The sequence below is a fragment of the Megalobrama amblycephala genome, linkage group LG18 (assembly GCF_018812025.1).
Source record: "Megalobrama amblycephala isolate DHTTF-2021 linkage group LG18, ASM1881202v1, whole genome shotgun sequence".
Taxonomy (NCBI): Eukaryota; Metazoa; Chordata; class Actinopteri; order Cypriniformes; family Xenocyprididae; genus Megalobrama; species Megalobrama amblycephala.
Window position 1 is genome coordinate 15,116,046 of NC_063061.1, and position 25,753 is coordinate 15,141,798.

Below are 25,753 nucleotides of genomic sequence, written 5' to 3' on the forward strand. Positions count from 1 at the left end.
GTTTCCACAATTATATCTTTTTGTCATTCTATTTATTGTATCTATCCATCTTCTGTTCTGTATATTCATTCAATCCATCTGTTCATCCATCCATCCATCCCAGAATTTTAACAGTCTATTGAGTTTCCCTATTTTACAAAGGAAAAATTCTGTATTTTACAAACTTTCTAGAGTTATATCTTTCTATCATTCTATTTATTGTATCTATCCATCTTCCATCCATCCATCCATCCATACCAGAATTTTTAAAACAGTCTATTGAGTTTCCCTATTTCCACAATAAGGGATGCTAACACTGAATACTGAAAATAAAGGTTTAAAGTTAAAGTTCCTCTACGAAAACATGTCAGGTTGTGAGTGAGGATTTGTTGTGTGAAACGAGAGATTCCAAGTCTGTCTGTCAGTCTACTTATCAGTCTATCAAGATGGATGGATAGACAGATGGATAGATATAACATGGTGTCATCTTGTCAATTCACCTTCAACTTTCTCTCTCACCTTGTAATTTTCTAATCTTCCTTTCTCACTCACTCTATCAATCTCTCATTGTCCTGCTCTGGTCCCTCTGCCTCCCATAGTCTTTCTCTCTCTCTCTCTCTCTCTTCCTCTCTTCAAGCCATTTCATCACTGTAAAGGCCGTGTGGCCAGAGATCGATGCCCGGGCTGACTGACGTGTGCTGATTGATCAGTCTGCATGTGAGGAGCTGGACACGCCACTTTTACATTGTAACATCAATAGTGCCTAATAGTTTGTCGTCAGGGTGGCAGCATTAGAAGAAAATGCATGCAAGCGAGTTTTATAAGGGCGTTGTCATGATTCCCGCAGTCGTTCTCTGGTATAATGGGTGCACGCACACGTTGGAGTGCATTTGTGTGCGTGTTATCTTTTGCACAGGAAAACTATTGTGATCACAGCGATGGGCAATTAGTGAGGATGAGGGAGCCAAATGAGCATGTAAACTCTGTTGCAAGTGGCGCGCCTCATTGATTGATTAATTGACTGACTGCTGCTGGTAAATGATGAAGCCGTGAGTGGCAGGAAGCAATCTATGCTCCGCCACCAATTCCCTGCTTCTACCACATACAGGCCCCTGTGTGCTGAGCTTTCGAGGACTGATTAAAAGCTTTGGAAGAATGCCTGATTAGCCAGTGCAGTCTGTTAAAGAGACGAGGACTTTCATTATTTCTGATTAAATATTAATGTCAGATAGTCATTTGTTGTGCTACTTGTTCTCAGATTGCTTATTTCTCTTGGTAGGCTAATGATCTCTCCTCTTGTCTTTCTTTCCTCTTTCATTTGTTTCTCTTTCACTCAGGCATCTCTCTTGAGAAGGTCTTTGACTACAGTGAGTATTGGGAGGTGACCCGAGGCCTTTATGCTCCGTTTGACTGCACCGCCACCATGAAGTCTGGGAATGCTGATGTCTATGAGAACGAGATCCCGGGTGGCCAGTACACAAATCTCCACTTCCAAGCACACAGTATGGGGTTGGGGAACAAGTTTAAGGAGGTGAAGAAAGCCTACGCTGAAGCCAACAAGCTGCTTGGTGACCTCATCAAAGTGAGCAATGTTTTTGGGACACAACAATTTCTTTATATTCAAACCTGTTTTTAGTTATTTGTGATGGACTTTGTTGACTTGAGTTTTGATTTATAGAGATTGACTCACACCCATACATTCTGACAGGATTAAACAGTCAGGTTGTTTCATTTTATTTTCCCCATAGCAGAATTGTTCTTTAAAGGATTAGTTCACTTTAAAATGAAAATTACCCCAAGCTTTTTACTTACCCTAAAGCCATCCTAGGTGTATATGACTTTCTTCTTTCAGATGAACACAATCAGAGTTATATTAATAAATATCCTGATGCATCTAAGCTTTATTATGGCAGTTAACGAACGGAACCAATGAGTATGAAACTCAAGAAAGTGCATCCATCCATCATAAACATACTCCACACGGCTCCTATATATTTTACTTTATAACTTGTTAAATATGTATATTTTTCTTACACAAACGCATCGCTTCACCTCAGAAAGCCTTTATTAACCCCCCGTAGCCGAGTGGAGTACTTTTGGTGTGCACCCGGGTTCAACTGATGTCAGAATTCGATTCGTTTGGATGATGTGAACGCTGTCTTCTGAAACCCGAGTCAGCTTAAAAAGGGTGGTCTGGGGTACGGTTCATGTGAACTCTGGTACGGTTCGCTGCTGATATGAACGCAATCATACTAAATCGTGGAAGTGAACCACCATTAATGACATATGATTTGATAAAAATGTGTGTTGTGTGTTTGTCTCACTTTCCTGACGAGCATGAGTGACGCACTGCAAGCGGAGAGCTGTATATCTCATTTCTGCTCACCTTCAGTGATTTTGAACATTTGCAATATTCACGGCAGATGCAAGTGCAGTTGTGTACTGAAGCTTTGAAAACAAAACCAACAGTTCAAAAACAAAAATTGAAACGTGAGGTGAGCAACGCTATACATTTTGCCGCCTTCTCCTGCGCTGTAGTTACTAAGCAAAGGGTGAAAACAGCTGCTGCAAACGCGCTGCGGTTCGGACCCAAATAATATAATCTGAACACAGTCCAGCTGGGGCAGGGGGGAGCAATCAAACTTCCTCCTTCTTATATAAATCTTATTTGTTTAAAAGACCTCCGACGAACAGGCGAATCTCAACATAACACCGACTGTTACATAACAGTCTGGATCATTAATATGTACGCCCCCAATATTTGCATATGCCAGCCCATGTTCAAGCATTAGACAAGGGCAGGACGTCTGGATGTGCACAGCTGAATCATCAGTCTAGGTAAGCAAGCAAGAACAACAGCGAAAAATGGCAGATGGAGCAATAATAATTGACATGATCCATGATATCATGATATTTTTAGTGATATTTGTAAATTGTCTTTCTAAATGTTTCGTTAGCATGTTGCTAATGTACTGTTAAATGTGGTTAAAGTTACCATCGTTTCTTACTGTATTCACGGAGACAAGACTGTCGTTATTTTCATTTTTAAACACTTGCAGTCTGTATAATGCATAAACACAACTTCATTCTTTATAAATCTCTCCAACAGTGTAGCATTAGCCGTTAGCCACAGAGCACAGCCTCAAACTCATTCAGAATCAAATGTAAACATCCAAATAAATACCATACTTACGCGATTAGACATGTTGCATGACGAACACTTTGTAAAGATCCATTTTGAGGGTTATATTAGCTGTGTGAACTTTGTTTATGTTGTTTAAGGCAAGCGCGAGCTCCGTGGGCGGGGAACGTGAGTATTTAAAGGGGCTGCAGCCTAAATTGGCTCATATTTAATGATGCCCCAAAATAGGCAGTTAAAAAAATTAATAAAAAAAAATCTATGGGGTATTTTGAGCTGAAACTTCACAGACACATTCAGGGGACACCTTAGACTTATATTACATCTTTTAAAAAGACGTTCTACGGCACCTGTAATTTTTTCATGAAGCTGGTTTTCTGTAGAATTCTTTATTAGAAATCCAATTGGAGAAAATTAATTGGGGAAAAATAAAAAAAAATCTTACAGAATTAATGCAGCTAAAAAGTACTTTTACACTTCTGTGATTGTCATTCTGCAACTCAGGTCAGCTCATTTCTCATGAAATGCCATAATGCTTAAAAGATATTAGACATGATGACTAAATGCAGTAGTTTATGAAGTGGTGTGTATGGTGTCATGATGAATCCCTTTAACCCTTCATGTGTGTTATTGCTTATATTAATCCAGATCTTCAGTCTCTCTGAAATCACAGACATTTGAATTTCTCATGAATCTCTTTATATGGAGCCAAAGACACAACACCTTTTAGATAATTAGGTCGGCTTCTTTTCCTCGGTTGTTATTTTTCACACGCTTGAAGACTGAGTCGTGATGTTGCCGAATGCTCACGCTCTGAGTCATTCCTTTTATTGTCACACGTGCTTGCTGATATTAATCTGATGTTAGGCATGTTCAAATGTTCAAACGTATTGTTATAATTCAAGCTATTTTGGTCAAATGCAACATGTGATTTCCCATCATACAAAATATTCAGTTTTTACTACACCATTTATTCAAAAGGCTTTTTTGGACAGATTGGTTTAAAAATGTCCTGCTACCTCATTGAATGCCCTTATACAGATAAAAGATAGATGTTTGTGCTAGAGGATTTTGCAGGTTTTTTTCCTCTAATTTTGCACTGGAATAGATTCTGAATACTCTTTCATTTTTTTTTTTCTGTGAAAATTAGTTCAGTTGAAATGTCGGGTCCTGGCACATAATCACTCCAAAACACTCTAGCTCTTCAAATAATAAAAGCCATCTCTGAAGAGACAGCTTTATAGCTTTTAAAAATTTGTCACTCATCTGAGAAGTCTATCATAAGATATAATTATCAGCATAAAATCCTCTCAAGCCTTTAGTGTTTCAGATACTAAATTCACATTCATTTATTTGTATAGCGCTTTTCACAATACTTATCGTTTTAAAGAAGTTTTACAGAAAATGCATTTTAGCATTACAATTTGGCATGATCTGTTATCAGAGGTGACTGTGTTCTGTTATGTAATTTCAGACATGTACATATAGCAATCATGCAGTTAGCTAACAACCTATTCATTTAACAATGTATTACTTTAAGGCAGAAACAAAGAGATAATTGAAGTAATGAATACATGTTAACAAATGATTAGGATATATAGACTTGAGTGTTGAGGCATCTGAAGTCCTCATTAAGGGCTGGAGCTGGAGTTGACGTACTCTCTTTACCTCAGGATAAAACAGAAAAGCAAATGAAATATAATTAGCACAGCTGCTGTTCATAACATTAAATAAAAATGCTCTCCCTCCTTCAGTAGACTTAGATATCCTAGGTAAAACTAGATGGCCAGATTTTTGTGATCTTAAAGAGTGTGATGGATTGTAGGGTGACTGGTTAAATACACAGGAGCTAAACCATTTAGGGCCTTATAGGTCAGTAGCAGTACTTTATAATTGATACGAAACTTAATAGGTAACCAGTGTAGAGATGATAAAATTGGTGTTATATGATCATATTTTCTTGACCTAGTAAGAATTGTAGCTTCTAATTGTAGCTTGTTTATTGAGAATGCTGGGCAACTAGCTAGTAATGCATTACAGTAACTACATGGACTAACTTTTCAATATCATAAACAGATAACATGTTCCATAGCTTAGCAATGTTTCTGAGGTGGAAGAAGGCTGTTTTTGTAACATATGAAATCTGATTTTCAAAAGACAAATTGCTGTCTAATATAACACCCAGGTAAAGATAAAGATAAATATAACATTTTTTGTTTTATTTCTCTTACATTTGTCCCCCTTTTTAATCATTTTATTTTCACTATTGGTAATTTTAAATAGTCCTTTGGTGTGACAAATGAAGAGTTTTATGATAATAATAATAAATAATTGTTTTATTTATATAGTTTATTTATACTTTGTGACTTACTAAAAATGTTTTATTTTATACTATTAAATATTAAATTAATATTACACATAAAAATAGTAAAAAGTATTCCATGTAGTCTCCTACTTAATTTTACATAGTAGATGCATGCTTAATGATTATAAAATAATAAGAAAAATTGTGCTTTTGGCTTTATATTGATGTCAATCCAATATCACGTCACACCACGTGTCATTTTTCAAAAAAGTATTTTGTGTCAACCACTCTTAAGGAGATGAAAAATGCTATTCTGTTGGAATCGATGTTAAAAGGTGTAGATATCATTTGTATTTAGTTTTTCTCAATTGCTTTGGCTAAATTCTTGAATTAGACTTTTTTTTTCTCTAAACAATAAGTTCAAGTCTTTGAACAGTTAGTTTCTTGTTCACATCAGATTTGGGTTTCTAATTGATTTAAGCAATTTGCATGTGTTTTGGCACGTGTGCAAAAGTACAATTGTCTACAATCTAAATGCACAAGGCTTGTTGATCAAAATTGATGTTGATTCTCAGTGAAACTGTCAAACTCTTCACAGCTTCTGAACATTCTTTCATCGTGTGAGCCTCCACATGCAAAATGATCCATTCAATTATCAAATACTGTCAAACATGCTTGTTTATTTCATGAATACCTGTGACATTAAATATTTGTAATGTCTGCTGAATTGGCATATGGCCTGCGATTGTAATGAAATAGAAATCACAATCTTACCAATCAACCAATCAAGTCTGGAAGCATACAGTAGTAGGCTATTTGGAGTTTTCCCAGCACAATCACTGCCATTTTTGAACATGGAAGAACGTCTAAATCCCTAAACAGCAACAGCAGTTTATTTTTGTAGAAATGTGTTACATTTAAATTGAAAATACACAGTTGCTTGTCTTGGAAGAGCAATAGGAAGATATATAAGAATGTGTGGGGTTATGGGAAGACATACTGTATAGAATATGTAAAAATGAACAAGCAACTGTGATTTTTCAGTTTACATGTAACACATTTCTACAAAAATAAATGTTCTGTATAAATAAAAATGTTTGGTCCCACTTCATATTAGGTGTACTACTTTGTACTAACATTCACTGTAAATTAATCATTTGATATGGTGCACTTATTGTGTACTTACATGTTTTTACATTGCACTTAATTTAAAAATAAAATAAAAAATACAGCTGTAATCACACTTTTGAGCCTTCCCTTACCCCTTAACCCACCTTTAAACCTATACCACCAAACCGGTCACTAACCTTACCTGTATCCTCCTCAATAGCACCACAAGTGGTTTACAATACTATATCAATTCAATTAGTTCACTGGACTTATTTTTTGTTGTAAGTACATAGTCGATAAGGACACCTAATATAAAGTGACCAAATGTCCATTTTCTTTTAGTGTACTACAGTATTGTAGACTGGGTAAACCCAGCCTGATCTGCCGGCGATTTGATTTCGCCCGGCATCTCGGTCTGGAAACCCGTACATTCATTTCTACTGTGTCTGTTACACTTTTGCGGGAGCCAATCACAGACTGGCTTATCCACCTTGCTCGCTATTGGCGGGTATAACACGATGACGATAGAGAAGCGACGGCAAGCACGACCGTCAATCCAATTCCTTTTAACCTCTCGACGATGCTGAATGACTTTTTTAGTTTATCAAACAAATCGCTCGAGTGGGTGTAAATACCACTCACTTTCATGTTTGTTTTTTTTTTTTTTTTTTTTGCACAACCTGCAAAAATCGCTCGATGCCATTGCTACTTCTGCAAACCGCTGATCAACGCTACAAACCAATACAAACTAAACCTGTCTGGAGTTTTCACATCGCTCTGCAAAAGTACGTCACCCGGATCGTTGATCTGATTGGTTGAAGGACTATCCAATTGCATGAATAATGCTCATTGATCACGCCTCTTGTGCAGTAGAAAAGTATAGCAAACTCCCCAGACCAATGGTTCACTTTTAAATTGAGCTTGGTCTGGTGATAGCCAGACAAACAGTATTGACTTTTCTTAGTAAATTTTTACCTACTGCTGAGGTCTATATCTAAAAAGCTCAGTGTGAGACATGAGAGTATTCAGCTCAACAAAACTGACTTTCTTGTATAGTGTAGAAAACAGTCAACTAAAAAGTAGAAAACACATGCAATTTGTATATAACAAATATTTCTATAGTGAAAAAAACATCTAAACATTTTGACCACTTTGGCTTACACAATGACAAAAACACTTTTTATTTTGGTGCCATTGGCCAATTTACTTACACAATATCTAGGTTTTGAAGCATGAATGAAATGTTTTGGGTGAGTTACTACATTTTGCAGACATGCAATAAAGTTCTGATGTTCCAGCGAACACTTGTGACAATACAGTTTAGAGAATGTTAAGACTGTTTCGAAAAATATGCCCAAGTGATTGAGAAAAACTGTAAATGAAGTTCTATTCAGAAAATGTAGGAACTCTAGGAATAAGAATAACTGCTTTAGAATAGGTTTGATGATGATCAATATTAATGTGATGTGCAACCACAGGTATATAGTTAGATAGTGGAAATAAGTGGTTAACCAGTATGCAGTCTGGCTCTGTTTACTTAAAATCCAATTTCATATTCCGTACTTCCTGCATAATGTGAAATCCAGATCAGTTTTAGATTTCCAGTCCATCATCAGTCCTTTTAGAGATTTAAATCATATTTCACCCCTTTATTGCATTCAAAGTTGGAAGCCAATCATGATATTTGAGATAAGCAAATAAGCGTTATGCTTTAGATTCACGCAAAAGTGTTTTTTTTTTTTCTCTCTTTTTTCCATCAATGAACTGAATATTTAAGATTGTTCATACTCCATAATTGTCACTTGACCGTCACGAACGCGCAGTTTAAATCGCTTGTGTGCAACATTCTCCCTGGTTAAATAGGGCTTAATTATCACCCCCTGCGCTCAAAAGGGTCTCACCCTCACTCTTGAAATCCGCTCACGCTCACAAGATCATGAGCACCATGGACCCGAGAGCTCCTCTCTGAATCACAGATTTAATTGCTCGCTCTTCTCTCTCTTTCCTCCTTCCTCCTCCTCCTCATCCCTCTTATTCCATTGCAACCATCTCAATCTCCAGATGAAATTGAATAAAAATAACTTGGCAAAAAAGGGGGGCAGAAAGAAGGAGCGAATAAATAATCCTGTCCCTGTCTCCTATGGCCCAGAGACAGATCAACTGGGAAGAGCTTTAAGCAAAGCTTATCTGTTGTGTTTCAGAGAGGCTCTGACTGATCTCCTCAAATCAAAGGCGTCTGTAAGCGTTTGGTCTTGCCTTGCTGCTTTTCATTTCCCTGGGCTTAATTAAATGATCGAAGATAGTCGGCTTTCTGTTCTCGAAGTCCCCTCGCTGTTAATATTGTCAATATCGGAGGCCGAGCGGCGCACTGCTTAGCAAGCGACGGTTAGCGCTGGGTTTCATTAGCGCCTTCTGTTCTCTCTTTCTCCCATTCTTCTGCCTTTTTGTCCTTATGACGCGGATGTTATCTGCTCCCTAAGCCATGTTTGTGTTTGCCACTGCACTCCGTCTCCTCTGTTATAACCCTGGCGGAGAGCTGAGATGTATCGGTGGAGGCCTAAGCAAGCATGACTTTTCATTTCTCACTTCTATCTGTCCTTCTCCTCTCATCCCCTCTGTTCAGGTGACACCCTCCTCTAAGATTGTGGGCGATCTGGCGCAGTTCATGGTGCAGAACGCTTTGACTCGGGCAGAAGTGGAGGAGAGAGCAGATGAGCTATCTTTCCCCCTTTCCGTGGTAGAGTTCCTGCAAGGACACATCGGCATCCCCCACGGAGGATTCCCGGAGCCCTTCAGGTCAAAGGTATGACCCGCACAGTGCATTTATCAATCAAGCTGCTGAAATAAAACTAGTGTGACAAGATACCTTATTAAATGCTGTATGGCTATTCATTTAAGTATATTTTACAGCTGTGGTCTTTAGGATAAGTGGGTGGCAAATTACATTCTTTAAAGGTACAATAGGTGATTCTCTTCAGAAACATCTCCTCATATCCTGATAGCAATCACTATAAGCGGTCTAAATGTATTTTTATAAATGTATATCATCTGTGGAAGGCGTAGGGCCATAAAATGTTCGTTCAGTCATTGCGTTCGGACCGAACCTAATGATAGTATGTGTTCCCTGTCGGTCAACATGTGTTTGCATACCACTGCGCAGCCTGTTCAAGCAGACATTATATGTCATCAGCGTGTTTCTTGTATGCTGTGCAGAGTCAGAGCGAGAATGACTGGCAAACAGCAACAACCTTACTTTCCTTCTGAACCGACAACAAGTGGCACTGGAAAAGTATCGACCAAAAGAAAGAAAAGGCTGGATCATAAAAGATCTAAAACCCTGAATTAATATCGGTGTGTTGCTTTTCCAAGCTGGAGACAACTGCGGGAGTCAAAGGGTCAGAAAGATGATGCCGTGGTTGCAGTATTTCTTTTAGAGAGGTATGTACAACCTGAATTCCAGAAATGTTGGGACTTTTTTTAAATTTGAATGAAATGAAAACTAGAAGACTTTAAAATCACATGAGCCAATATTTTATTCACAATAGAACATAGATAACATAACAAATGTTTAAATAGAGAAATTTTACAATTTTATAGACAAAATGAGCTAATTTCAAATTTGATGCCTGCTACAGGTCTCAAAAAAGTTGGCACTGGGGACAACAAATGGCTGAAAAAGCAAGAAATTTTGAAAAGATTTAGCTGGGAGACCTTCTAGCAACTAATTAAGTTAACTGATCATTTAGATTAGCTATAAAAGGGATGTCTTAGAGAGGCAGAGTCTCTCAAAAGTAAAGATGGGCAGAGGTTCCTCAATGTCAAATTGCAAAGGCTTTTCAAATCTCATCATCTACAGTGCATAACATCATCAAAAGATTGAGAGAAACTTGAGAAATCTCTTTGTGTAAGGGGCAAGGCCGAAGACCTTTATTGGATGCCCATGGTCATTGGTCTATGGGCAGCTTGCATGTTTTGGAAGGCACTATGAATGCTGAAAGGTATATAAAGGTTTTAGAGCAACATTAAAGTGTCATGAAACCCCAAAACACTTTTTTTTGAGATGTAAACAGATATGTATAAGCTGTACATCATTGAAAACACTGAAGGTACTCATTAATGTTATTCATAAGTGAAAAATCTTTCAGAACGATTTCTGTCTTCCGGTTTGAAAAGCTGAGTCGGAGCAACGTCACAAAATCTGACGTAATCGTGTACTTTCGGCCCAAGTATGGGCATGGTCGAACATGCTGACGTAGACCGTTTCCAGCGATTCTCGACATATATTCATGACATAAAGCTAATTTAATCCAATCACTGCACTGTAGTATGCATACGATTATAATTGCAGTATTATGCATGAGGAAGTATCACTTCTCTCGCCTCGGTCTCTTGTATTCAGAGACATATCATTGGTGTTCGTTTCCAATGGAGTTTTCCTGCAACGCGACCAGAGCAGAGGTTTATGTGCATGTGGATTGTTTTGCAGTAATCTACCAGCACAAATGGAAAATATGTTCGCGTGAGGTCGCATTATAGCAGAGAATTCAAATGTCACAAAAGTGCGGCTCATTCTCCTCTGCCTGCTCTAGCTGCGTTCAAACACGTGAGCCGTATATGTTTCCTTCAGCACAGCAGCACATGAGTGTTGTTTGTATTTTGCTCGCGATGCGGTCAGAACTGGAGTTTGAATACGAACACATGAAAAATACGACTGTTATTATGATATACACGCGGAGCGCGCATATGATCGGTTTCAGCGCGGAGCTCTCGTTGTTTAACAACACTAGCCACGTGCCACATAGCTCATAAATTATCTGTGTTTTAAGTTTTTATTTCACACATTCTCCTGCACCAAACATTAACCAGCACGGTGTAGTTATGCACACATATTTCATCAAGTCTTCTTCAAATGAATTATATGTGCAAACTGGACACTGATACAGTGGTGTAGCCTATCTGAACGCGACGACACGATTATTCTAATAGACAAAAGACTGATTTTGAGACTGCAGTGCTCGTAAACGTAATCAAAGTAGCCTATTATTAGCCCTATTAAATATTCTTTCGCATTTCTCCCTTGTGCTTGGGAGTTTGATGTCATTTTCTCTGTGCTCATATATTAATATTCATTATTCTGTATAATGAGTGCGTTCTATGTCTGTGCTTCATTGGTTGTTCTCTCCCCTCTTCTCCCCCTCTACACTCCCACTTTTCCAGAGCTTTACACGCCCATTTTAACCCTCTGGAGTCTGAGGCTGATTTGGGGCCTGGAGAAGTTTTGACATGCCCTGACATTTGTGCTTTTTTCAGTTGTTCATAAACATATTAATGACACAAGTGTCATTACACTGTATTCAGCACAAACTAGGCTACCATAATATGTGAGGAACATGTGTGTACATGTTTGTGTTTTTGAAGGAATAATGTTTATGCGTGGTTACTGAAAAAACAAAAAACTTAAGTCACTGATATAAGGCCAATAAAAGTATATTAAATCTGTGTTCACAAGACTTTTGGGTATTGAAGGTTGTAGACTAGAGTTTTTGCTTCAAAATTATGTAAAAATTATGCTGACTACTCTTTCATTTATAACAATATACTGATTTAGTTTTTGTAAGACACTTTTTGCCAAGAAACACGGTATGCGAGGAGGCGTGAATCTCCATGAATAATGGCTCATTCTCACCTGTGAAGACAAAAGAATTGAATAGTAATGAGCTGAAAAGACTTGCATATTAATGAGGCATTTCAGTCAGGTAGGCTGTGAAAAAAACTTCTGTGATGTCTCAAGCTCATCATGGTATATGAAACATACAGAAAACAATTTTCAAGGCAATAAATACACGATTGAGACGATGAATGCATGTGTTGTCTCTGAATTTGCCTGTGAATAGCGCTGGCTCCGTGGGTGTGGCCGCATTAGTGGGTAATGAGCTGAATCACGGACTTCTGACATGGCTCTCTTTTCATACAGATTACATAAACACAGAATGTTTGTTTTCGATTTGACTTGCACGATTTAAAACCTGACATTTCAACGTTTTGTTAGACATAAGTATGAATTTTTTGTGATTAGTATTCACTAAGTTACACTTCATTTTCTGAGAACTATCAGATTGGACTTCGTTCAGAGGGAGATGAGAGATCACGCATCATGTTAGTTTTCTTTATTTTACAAAAAGCACAACATTTTGTTTTTACTCTGAGTGTACACAAATAAAAGGAGATATTCTATAGTTTCAATTGATATATTACTTATGTCTTTATGACAAAAAATGACAGAGTATTTTAAGTCTGTTTTGCTGCAATGTGAAAAAAAACCTGCAAAACGCGCCGGCGCGTTTTTAGACCTCAGAGTGTTAACAGACTTTTCTGAGCTTTGAGGTGTGAACGACCAGGGTAAAACAGGGGGGTTTCATGACCCTTTAAAATGAAAAATATGAAAAATATGTCAAAGACAACCACAAACTCTTCAGCAGTTCGTGGAAAACCTATATCAAGCAAGAATGGGACCAAATTCCAACACCAAAACTCCAGAAACCCATAACCTCGATGCCCAGATGTCTTCAAAATGTTTTGAAAAGAAGAGGAGATGCTACACCATGGTAAACATGCCCCCGTCCCAACTATTTTGAGACCTGTAGCAGGCATCAAATTTGAAAAGAGCTCATTTTGTGCATAAAATTGTAAAATTCAAACATTTGTTATGTTATCTATGTTCTATTGTGAATAAAATATTGGCTCATGTGATTTGAAAGTCTTTCAGTTTTCATTTTATTCAAATTTAAAAAACGTCCCAACTTTTTCGGAATTCGGTTGTACATGGTATGATTAGATTTTGATGTGTTTTGATAGTAATGTATAATGTAGCACATGCAGTTTGTGTACCTTTACTAATTAGCTCAATGACAGCAGCACCCAAACGTCTAACAAAGTTACGAGCAATCTACAACATCTACACCTTTGGTGCATGGATTCGTAAGGCCACCACCACCAGATGTTTCGACCATTTGTGTTTGAATCTTGCTACAAACAAAGAGTAAAATGTTGTGTTAAGCGTCGCTGCGGGTATGCTGTTCTTAGCACGAAATATAGTTTGTGTTGTTCCTTCAATGCCGCTAGTTTTTTATCTGCAGTCACGTTAGAAATATCCACCATATCCATTTGCTGCGTCCAATTCCGTTTTTAAAAAGTTGTTTACATTCGTTATTGTAGTACTGTTAATCACTCTACTATTTATTTTTTTACACCAGTGAATGACACATGATGTAATCCAATAACATTGTCTCTGGCCCTCTGGTCTGTGCGCGTTCATGTGTTTTCGAGGAAGAGTGGCTTTGGACGACGATTTGCGGGGAGGGTAGGACGTACACTTTCAATGTTAGCAGGCTAAAGTTGGCATTTTTCCAGATCATCTCCTGCACCTTTAAGGGATAGTTTACCCAAAAATTAAGATTTGGTCATCATTTTCTCAGCTTCATGTCGTTCCAAACCTGAATGACTTTCTCTCTACCCTGGAACTAGGAAGATATTTTGAAAAATGGTTCAACTGTTGTTGTTTATACAGTGAAAGTCAGTGTGTTCTTTTGAAGAACAGAAACATTCTTCAAAATAGTTTAGAAATACTGTTTATGGTTAAAATTTAAGGTAGCAGGATTTAGAACTGAAGGTTAAGAGTGTAGATTGGAGTTGGTCAAGGTGTAGGGTTAAAGAGATTAGGGATCGGGGCTGTATATTTTATTCCAAATAATGAAAAAGTTTTATTTATTTATTTGGTATGGTTTTAGTTAACTGTAATAACCCTGTTATCAGGCATGTATGACCAATGGAAGACATATTCAGAATCCTCTCCTATTAGTTTAGTATCCATGGTAATTTCACTTTTTCAAATCTTAAGAGAATCAAGAATTAAGATAGAAATATGGAATCAAGATATTGTATGGGACCAGAGGTTAGGATGAAGGTAAGGTAAAAGGGTCAGAGGGAGTAAGTTGAACCAGAGTTTAAGTCTCCTCTCGGCTTGGGTTGAGATCAGAAAGAAGAGAAAACCCCGTTTTGTACAGTATTGCACAAATACAAGTCATTGAATATCTCCGTGGTGGGCAAAATAAGCTTCACCCCTTTCACTGAAGAGATTCGGTTGATCGTAATGAAGTATGTCTTCAGTTTCTCCCTACAGTCTCTGGAGTGCATTAACGCTGTGTTGTGCTTGTCAGAGATATGTAAGGGAAAGCCATGTCATTCCTTTTGTCTTGAATGCCCCAATTACCCAGCAGCCATTCCTGTGCAAGATTAGCTGTTTCCCTGACAAATGTGTCTCACATCAGAACCGAACAATACCCGCGCTAAAGCTTTTCTGCGCATGCAAGTATGCAGCTAATTTATTTACAGTGTCTCATTTTCAGAATTAGTAGGCCATCTGCTTTGCATATATTTTAGATAACAAACATATTTGAGCAACGTGGCACTGGCCTTATTTTTTTCCCATCTGTTTTGTAACATTAATATTGTTCATAATTATGCAAGTGTTTGTTTACTTGTATAAATGTTGTTTTATTTAGGTCTGTGGTGTGTATTCTGAAGTCTTTCTTTGTTCTACAGAGTTTCATAATTTCAAATTTAATTCTTTACTACTCGCGCTTGATTCTTCAGCCTCTTGAATTAAACTAAATGAAGCAATAGGGAGAGATTAATCCTGCTCCTGGTAATGATCGGTTATAAATATTCCTGGATTCAGTGTGGCTCTTAGGGGGATTGCGAATGCTCTACATCATCCGCTTACGAGCAGCTTGAAAATACAGCGTAGCACCAATATCTGAGGAAATATACGTTTATTGTCTGTTCAGGCACCTGCTCTTTTCTCAGGCTCTCATCTCTTATTTGTGGCACAGGTTTTGAAGTCTCTTCCACGTGTGGAAGGACGTCCCGGAGCTTCCCTGCCTGCATTGGATTTCGAAGCCTTGGAGAAGCAGCTGCAAGAAGCTCACGGTGATGAAATCACCCCTGAGGATGTGATGTCAGCAGCCATGTACCCCAAAGTATTCCAGGAGTTCAAAGAATTCACTAGAACCTTTGGGCCTGTGGATTGTCTAGACACTAGACTCTTCCTGGATGGACCCAAGATTGCTGAAGAGTTTGAGGTGGGAGTATTTCTTTCCTTCTTTTTTAATTAAACATTTTTAAATATTAAACAGATGTAGCATCACACTTTTATTTGCTGTTACTGTGCCATAAATCTTCCTGTCATCTATGATTGTAAATGTCATTCCTACATTCCAGCCATGAGTTCCTTATTTCCTCTGCTCGTATCTCTGCTGTCTGTCTCAGGTTGAGTTGGAGCGAGGCAAGACACTTCATATCAAGGCTCTGGCTCTAGGAGACCTTAATAAAGCCGGTCAGAGAGAGGTGTTCTTCGAGCTCAATGGTCAGCTGAGATCTGTCTTGGTCAAAGACACAGTGGCCATGAAAGTATGTTTCTGAATTTTTCCCCTCCTCTTTTAGTGAAACTTAGTTTTTTCTAACTAGTTGCTTGAAGGTAACAACAGCATGTTTCCTAACCAGTTACAAGAAGTAAAATACAATAACAATTTAAATAAAATTGATTTATCATGTGAATCCTGACAGGTATATTATAGTTTCATATTTTTAATTTAGTTTTTATTCTAATTTTAGCTTCTATTTTTTTTTAATTTATTTTTTATAGGGTTTCCAATGTATGTTTAGTTTTTATTGTAGTCTTAAAGGGTTAGTTCACCCAAAAACGAAATTTCTGTCATTAATTACTCATCCTCATGTCGTTCCACACCTTACGGGTTCATCTTCGGAACACAAATTAAGATATTTTTGATAAAATCTGATGCCTCAGTGAGGCCTTCATTTCCAACAAGACAGTTAACACTTTCAAATGCCCAGAAAGCTACTAAAGATGCATTTAAAGCATCATGTGACTACAGTGGTTCAACCTTAATGTTATGAAGCGACAAGAATACTTGTGTGCCAAAAAAAAACAAAATAATGACTTTTCAACAATATCTAGTGCTTGATTCAAAACACTGCTTCATGAAGCTTCGAAGCTTTACGAATCTTTTGTTTCGAATGTGTCTGTGTGTGGTGCTGGTAAACCCTACGTTGTGGGGATCAAATGTCCCCACAAGTATAGTAAGTTTAGTAAAGTACAAGTATACAAGTATTACAAGTATAGTAAACTAGACCATTTTTTGGTTCCCATGAGGAAAAGAGTTTATAAATGACACTAAATTGTTTTTTTTTGTTTGGGTTGTGTTTAGGGGTAGGGTTAGAGGAAAGAATATACCCAACACGCTGGAGTGTGTGTGTGTGTGTGTGTGTGTGTGTGTGTGTGTGTGTGTGTGTGTGTGTGTGTGCGTGTGTGCGTGTGTACGTGTACATGTACATGTTTTTCTATCTCGGTGGGGACTTAAACCTGAATACACACAGACTCGTGGGGACTCGTGTCACCTAAATTGAGGTCCCCATGGGGAAACAAGCTTATAAATCATACAGAATGCTTTTTTTACTTAACAAATGCAGAAAGTTTTATACAGTTTTATAAAGTAATATACAGTTTGTTCAGTATAAAGCCCATTACGTCTATGGAGAGTCCCCACAAAGATAGTAAACCAGATGTGTGTGTGTTTGTGCATAGATATATATATTGGGGATATATTCTTGGGAATAGTGAGGGTCGAATGCATAGTGTAAATGAAAATGACGCCCCCACCAACCTAAATCAATTTTCTTGCATTTGTAGGAGATGCATTTCCACCCTAAAGCCCTGAAGGACGTTCGTGGACAAATTGGAGCTCCTATGCCCGGTAAGGTGATAGAGGTGAAAGTGAAGCAGGGCCAGCAGGTGGAGAAAGGACAACCGCTCTGCGTCCTCAGCGCCATGAAGATGGAGACAGTGGTGAACTCTCCGCTCTCCGGCACCGTGGCCAAGATCTACGTGACCGCTGACAGCACCCTGGAAGGAGACGATCTTATTCTGGAAATCACTGAATAGATATCATGAAGGCCAACAGCAGGGAACATAACACATCACCACTGCCAATCCCTGCAAGGCTAAACACACACACACATACACACACACACACACACACTGAGTTACATATGGAGGCTAACACCTTTTAGTAGAAGCACACATTAAGGAGGGAAAAATAAGGTTGAGCTTATATTTACAGAAAACGCTTGTACTTTCAAGCTTGAATTCTTTGACTTTAGTGTCACATGTGCTTTTGTCATCCTCAGTCGCTTTTTAAATTGTACGTGATGAGGATGTGAGCTAGTGTTATTCTGTTGACAGCAAAATGCTTATCAGTCTTTAATTAGTATTATTGAATGTAGTGAAAACTAAAAGATTTACACTGAAAATATATCAAGCAATAAATTAATGACAGAACAAGATTTAATTAGTTGCATTCCTAGTCACGTTAAATATTGCACACAGATGTTTCATCGTGATCGTTTACATAAACTAAAAGCACTAAAAAACTGAAACAATTCTCACAAAATCATATGCACAATCCCTCCCTTATATATATATATATATAGAAGTCTTATGTCAGAGACGGTCTTACTTGAATTACCAAGCGAAATGCAATTTATTTCAAGACAAAAAGCTGTGTCTCACTTACCCAATGTTTTGACCAATGTCCTTGCTTTCTTTGTTGCTGGGAAAATAAGTGCAGGAATAGATCCGTCCCCATCTTACACTTGAGTTGTGTATCATGTAAGGGTGGAAAATAGTTACCCAGGTGTTTTGGGCTGAAGTGAGCCCCATTGCGGCCAACGAGGATCGATGAGTCTATATTCAAGAGCACTTATAGACTCTGCAGCAGCTTCGGGGCACATTGAGTTTGAATGTAGGCTTTAGGGGAATGTCCTTTTCCCAGGGCTCATCTTGTGCTTGTGTTCCAATTCCTCTCTTAATGTAAATTTATTTCACTGTCCTGTTACATTCCCCTTAGTAGCAGATGCCTCATGGCTGCTGTAATGACACTGAACGGGTGTATTCTCCAGCTTTCTTTTAATTTCCCTTGTTGAACACGATTGATATAATTCGTAACAGATAATGAGAGGTTTTATTCAACGGCGTTCAAGTAATTGAAAGCACTTAGCCTGAAATCTACGAGACACATGGCAGTTGCGGCAAAAGAGGTCCATCGGGGTGCGTCTGAAATGGTTTTAACCGTCTTGACTTTAAGTAGACCAATTCATCATGTGGACCAATAGCCTGCAATGTGGATATTTTCTCATTGGTTATCATAACATCCCATGGTGGAGACTAGAGCGCGTTGTTTTAACTGTGTGAATTGTACAGGCCCATAAATGTGATGATCATCCCTTCAAACGGATGTTGCCATTAAAATGGAGCTAATGTTGTTTAGATGTAGATTATAGAGCACAAAACGTCTGTGACTGGATCTCTAAACAATCCATCTCATCACCACAGTCATATTTGAGATTGTTCCTCTGTGTTATTTGACAAATACATCTTAGTTTACATGAGCACAGTGCTAAGGACTTGTGATAGGCACAAAACTGTTGGGAGAGAGAAGATTCCTGTTGGCTTTTGGACTTTTATTTGATTCTCATATCAATATGGGGCAGTGACGGGGGTGTCTGGAAATCTCTGGAGAACTATTTAATGCTATCAGCTCTGACAGTGCAGTCAAGCCAGTGACCCTTGCTGCAATTCTGAGAGTTTTTGAGTCGAGAAGTGGTTGACATAGCTTTGTTTTATGCTGCCAACAATGCCGCTTTTATCAAAGTTGTTAAATGGGTCATGCACCGTCTTAATATAGCATCGTACCTTGCTGATTCATAAGTACTTGGCACATTGTTAATTCAAACTGTTGAAATTTACAGGGTAAATATTTCTGTGCATAGATTATGTTTGAAATTGGGAGTGTTCTGAAGGGAATTGGAACTAATCTGTGTGACATTTCAGATCTGATGCCTTTTAATAGCATTCGTTATCTTTCCATTTGAATGTCTTTATTTCTGTGAAGTTCATCTCTTTCAATCTGTTTTGATAATGAGAATTATAACATGCAAATACTAATGCACCATACCCTTGTGTGTTATTTTAGCATCGAAAATGTTGGAGAAAATATATAAATAATAAATGCATAAAAGGAAGCTAACAGACTGTCTCCTGTGTCATGTTTGGTTGATATTTTAGCACATAAATCAAAAATTAAACACGTGGTGATGCAATTGTTTCGATTCATTCTCTCAAGGAGTCGATATGCATGTGAATACACAAACCGCACGTTAAAAATAGCTTGATGTGATGCGTTAATGAGTCAGTGTTTGAGTGGGTTCCGTTCAAATCGATATCTGCGATCGCGTGATCTCACGTGCGGATGACATCACATGCCTCCAATAAACCCTGCTTATTGATTGTCCGTCTGCCTGCTACATGTGGCTGGGAGAAACCATCTGTATAATGGAAGAGATGGAATAATACAAGATCTATCATGTGAATAATTAAGTTCATTAGCTTCTTAGAGTCTTATGATTAGGGATAGTCAGCCTGCCAACAATACTGCTGACTGATGGCTCCATATTGGTGCGCTTGTGGCAAAACGGGGTATAGGATTGTGGGATAATGTAGGAGTGATGGATGAAGCTCCCCTGTGCATCCATATGCTCGTTCTATTCTGGCAGCAAGTGCGGGGTGAGTTGATTTGCTCAGCTGATGGATTGATATATGTGGATGAAGCTCTGCAGGGTTTGTTTTTTGTGTTGGTCAGTCTTGTATCTGATGTTTCTTGTAAATATGGCAACAGTGGGGGTGTTTAATTGGAGGGAGAATGACTCAGAAGCACTAAATAAAATCTAATTTTAGAGCTGTTTTTTAATTGAGACATAACACAATGACCCAAGTGTAGGTGTGAATGTGGCATATGTCCTTGTAAAAACGCAGTGGATTACGTCCTTATTAGCTCCTCAGCAGGATCAGAGAGTTTAGCTTGTGTCATCTCGCAGTTATTCAGTCACTTTGGCAGTCTTATCAGCAGATGTACAAATCAATGTTCCTTGCCCGTGCCTGTCGATCCCACAATCCTATTTGCATCGCCCAGCTTTCATCTCTTTTTTTACCCTCTCCTTCTTTCACACTCTCTCGACTTGACGGTTTCCTGTCTGTTTCTCTCTTTCTATCTCACTTCTTTCCCTAGTCTTTTATCACTATAACCCTGAAGGCCTTCAGATTATTCCACGTTCCTTCTGGCTGTTAGAGCTCTGTTTAAGAAGGTTATCATGTATTCAAGGAAAGTATTGGAACCCTTGTCTGCACCTGGCTGTAGGTACAGTGATGAATTGGATATGAATATTCACAGCATGGTCCTGCCACTCTGTAATACCACAGTGTCACCAAATATTAATAAGTTCTGTGTAATTCTGGCCTTTCCTCCTTGCCTTTGGGTTATCCTACACATCCCTTTTGCATAAATCAGTGAGTCTCAATAAAACCACAGTCGATACCAAAGTAGTCCTGCAATTCTACTGTCCAAAAAGAATGCAACCAGTGTTCCTCCTGATTATATTTAAGGGTTACACTTTGGCCCACTTTAGACATTCTACTAACTATATTTTAAAAATTATCCTCACCCTCAAGCCATCTTAGTTGTATGTGACTATCTTCTTTCAGACGAACACAATCAAAGATATATTTAAAAATATCCTGGCTCTCCAAAGATTTATAATGATTGTGAATAGGTAAAATAACTAGCTTCTGGCAGATGGCCGTACACATTGGTTTGTGGCGGAAGAGTGAACTCTGACCCCACGCAATGACAAATGTGGAAGCGCAGAGGATAGAGCAAAACAAAACATCCGTCACAAATTAGACACAAATTTTGAAGAGAAATGTCGGAGGATTGCGATAAAAGAGATGAGGAGCTTGAGTTTGTTGCCCAGCCCTATTTGTTTCGCGAGAGGCGTCTAAGTTTACAATACTTCTACATCCTGCGTTATACATCGCGTCACGAGTTACTCATTTGGTGCATGTCGACTTGCGCAGTATGCGTACGGTCGTCTGGCGGAAGCTAGTTATTTTAGATTTAAAGTTTAAATATGGATATTTTTTCTTACAAACCCCATTGCTTTGTTTCAGAAGGCCTTTATTAACCCCCTGGAGCAATATGGAATATATTTATGATGGATGCATGCATTTATTTTTGGCTTCAAAACAGGCCTACCATTATTAATCTTTGGATATTTTTAAATATATCTCCGATTGTGTTCCTCTGGAAGACGATAGTCATATACACCTAGGATGGCTTTAGGGTGAGTAAATCATGGGATAATTTTCATTTTTGGGTGAACTATTAGCCTGACGTGGTCATACTCAATTCTAGTCAGAATATGAGTCTGATACTGCTCCATTGGGCTTTGATTATGGGGGCGTATTTCAACCGATCCAGGAAAGACCTCAATTGGATAGACCTACAACCAATCAGAGCTACAGAGTAAGTGACGTATGTTGAGCGACGCATAATTGTCAACAGAACTCTACTTAGCGACCATCGGGGCCAGCTGATAAATCAAACTTTTGCCGAATCCCGTAGGAAGGACGGCAAAGACATCTTTCCCATCGACAAATGCCTTGATCGCGGTCCTCTGTTCCTCTTTTAAAATTAATGCGCTGTCGATATCTTCTATAACGGACGCGATGGCGGAATCTACACATCTCAATTCTTCAACAACAGCCATCATTGTTGTAAACTAATTGACCTTTCGCAAAGACTCGCCCCCCTTAGTTACTGTTGCTTTGTCCGACAAGCCATGGCGCTGTCACGCCACACAGAGTGGAAAATACATCGCGGAGCAAAGAGGAAACTGACAACACATCGACAGATGAGACAGAGCAGGTAACTTATGATATAAAACAAAGTCCCAGCTTTCAAACTGTGTAGTTATTAAAAAAATTCAAACAATAAAAACCATTTTGTGGCTCTTTAATGTGTTGTGACCATGATCGTGACAGATTGCTGTAGCGCCTCAGCTCAAGAGGCTCGTTAACCGATCATCTCTTTCTACTAGTCCATTTATAGCATCAAATAAACATGAATGAACATGAGAATGAATGTTGTTTCAAACGCGGAAAGACGTCAATATGCACAATTTTTCAAGTTTAACTCCACCGATGTTAATCTTCTAACTCCTGACTGCTTTGTCGGACAAAATGGCGGATGCGGCGTTCTGATTGGTTAGATCGCTTGTCAATCAAACTCCCCAAGCGCTCTTTAATGACGTGGGTGGTTACGTAACCGCAGATAGCCTGTCCATCATCGATTAAAGCCAATTTAAAGCAATTTGATTGGCTCGGCCTTCTGGGAGCCGAGCATAATTACTCCACAATGGATCGAGTCCAGACCGAACTTCCCGTCCAAAAAATGTTGTGGGCGGGGTTCGGGCTGGCACCCAGGCTAGTGAACTATCCCTTTAACTTTATAATTTCATGTAAACTATCTCTCATTAGAGTATTAGTAGACTTTAAGTAGACTGTTAGGTTAGTGTTGGGTGTTATAGGGTTCGGGTTAGTAGAATAAGCTGACACGTATTTGCAGTTACTTACACTCTAAAAAATGCTGGGTTAAAAACAACCCAAGTTGGGTTGAAAATGGACAAACCCAGCGATTGGGTTGTTTTAACCCAGCGGTTGGGTTAAATGTTTGCCCAACCTGCTGGGTAGTTTTATTTAAACCAACTATTGTTTAAAAATTGCTATATGGCTATCTTAAAATGAAATTAAAAACCAGATGCAATTAGAGGCAACAATAATAGACAAAAGGTGAATGTTTATTAATAAGCTTTAATATTTTATTAATATAAATTTAATAGTTTATTAATAAGCAATTTAATAAATGTTTATTGTTTAATAATTATTCATTGAACATTAATAAATGTTCATTTCCAACATACTTTGGGTTAATTTTAATTAAGCAATACAGTAATTTTTAAACAATAGTTGAGTTAAATAAAACTACCCAGCAGGTTGGGCAAACATTTAACCCTACCGCTGAGTTAAAACAACCCAATTGCTGGGTTTGTCCATTTTCAGCCCAACTTGGGTTGTTTTTAACCCAGCATTTTTTAGAGTGTATAGTTAATAGAATGTCTGTTTTAATTCAGTGCCTACTGTTAAAAGCTGGCAAGTAATCAGAGTGGTTAATGAATATTTATTAGGTGGCGTGGCATTCACCCAGTCGTAACTGATTTGCCATTGGCCAAGCAAAACAAAGCTCTTGAAATATGATTATTTCCAAAAAAATGGAGAGGACAAACTAAGAAATGTCTAGAAGCTCATCAGCCGTCGATCACTGTTATCATGACCTTCTAGGTTTTCTGGGAGTTCTTCAGAATCCATCAATGAGATAACGGCTAGTCACCTGGAAATGAATCCCTCGCTTCCAGATCTGACACTTCCTCGCAGCTCTTTGGACTATCTTCGTCTATCTATCTGTTCTTTGCACTACTGTCTCTTTTTTCTGAGTCGGAGCTGAGAGGAAGGTGATTATGGAAGTCTGCGTGCGTGTTGGAGTGAGATTTGGTTTGTTTCCTCTCATCCTCGGGGGCAGCTGACAGCAGAGTCCACTCATCCATCCCTGTGCTGGTAGGCAGGCAGCTCTTGTACCGCTGGGAGTTGAACAAGCTGTTTGAGACCAGGGCTCGACTCTTAGTCCTGCTCTCCCATGCCTGAATCTGTAAGCCCCGTCTACTTCTAGTGTTCATTTGGACTTTTGCCATGTCACCATTACGTGCTTGACTTGCACGATTCTGGTTTGATCAGAGGACCGTAGGGCTCGTGGAAAACAGAAGCCCTCTGATTGGATTAGTCTGTAGGCACATTCCTACCCTGTCGAGTTAAGGCAAGGTGCAGAGAGAAGTTGCCTCTACTCAGTGGAGTGCAAATGCCTAATTGGCTTCATTTGTGTGGCTTGAATTTGCAGCCATTTGCTTAATTTTCCTAGTGAGTGTACAGTCAATTTGCAAGCCTTGTTTATAAATCCTTATGAAAGAGGAGGCTCTCACTGTGATGAGAGTATAATCACAGTCTGATTGGAAAAGGTCATACCTTGCGCGTTAATGCTTCCTCACCCGAGATATGGAGCACACAAGTGGGAGTTATCGGCAGAGATTCGGTAAAAGGTGTTTGATTGAACTGCGGTTCCTTGTGCTTCAGATTTTACAGTTTATTTCAGGAACCACATTTATGTCACATGGGTCAGGATACACCACATGCAGATCTGTCACCAGAAGGGTTAGGGTTTGCATTAGATGGGCAGCAAGATGGTTCTAGGGCAGTGGATCTCAACCTTTTTGACTTATTTGACAATATTTAAGGCTGCCACATATCGGTATTGGTATATTTAGAAAGATATATTGGATTTTTAGTTGTTTTAGCTTATTTAAATGCTTGTTTTGTCTTATAGCTGATTGTAAGTCATCTTGAAGAACCAGTGTTCTAGGGGGTCTGTGGAAAATTTGAGAGGGACAAAATAATATTTTTTAGGACTTAAAAAGTTAAAGGCAGGGTAGGTAAGAAATTTTGTTCCAAATTTGTTTAAACTTTCTATATATATACATGCATAATTAAAATGTAAGAACTCTGATAAAAAGAGTATAAAAATCGAGTGACTCTAGACCGTTTAATCTGTATTAAACACAGCTCATTATTTCCATCCGGGACGAAACATAGGATTGGCTTAGGCGGCTGTCACTCTCTCGCAACCATGGCAACCACCCTTTTGCCACACATGACCTGCCCACTTGCGCGCGCACGTTTGATTTGGGGAATTCAAGAGACATGGATCCTAGGAATACCAAAACAATGGCAGAGAAACAGCAAGCAAAATTCACAGTACCGGCCTATGCAGTTAGTGAAGGCAAACCAGGCAAAAAAGGAAGACAGTAACAGTACAAGAAAAGGCAATGAACAAAAAGTCTTTGGATAAACAAAGAAATAAAACGCGAGTTAATATCGGCGTGGCTCTCCAGCGATGGCGAGAACTGAGGGAACTCAAGGGGCTGAAAAGTGACTCCTTGATGGCTTTATTTCTGCTGGACAGGTAAATCTTTCTTTTTGTATTTTGATCATACATATTTTTTTGTTTATTTTTTCATGAAGCATGTGTCATTAGCACACGTAGCTGCGTAATATAGCTAACATAACATTACTTAGCGAGCCGTAG

General features: G+C 38.6%; 1 protein-coding gene across 1 annotated transcript in view; it reads left to right on the forward strand.

The window, feature by feature from the left end:
* Nucleotides 1-19,696, forward strand: part of pcxa (pyruvate carboxylase a) — a 180,756-nt gene extending 161,060 nt beyond the window's left edge. Inside the window, exons 17-21 of the mRNA XM_048167549.1 lie at nucleotides 1,317-1,561; nucleotides 9,157-9,336; nucleotides 15,425-15,673; nucleotides 15,861-16,001; nucleotides 17,302-19,696. Coding sequence (XP_048023506.1) covers nucleotides 1,317-1,561; nucleotides 9,157-9,336; nucleotides 15,425-15,673; nucleotides 15,861-16,001; nucleotides 17,302-17,553 — 1,067 coding nt within the window. The 3' untranslated portion in view covers nucleotides 17,554-19,696. The remainder of the gene's footprint in view (nucleotides 1-1,316; nucleotides 1,562-9,156; nucleotides 9,337-15,424; nucleotides 15,674-15,860; nucleotides 16,002-17,301) is intronic.
* Nucleotides 19,697-25,753: the final 6,057 nt, after the last annotated feature.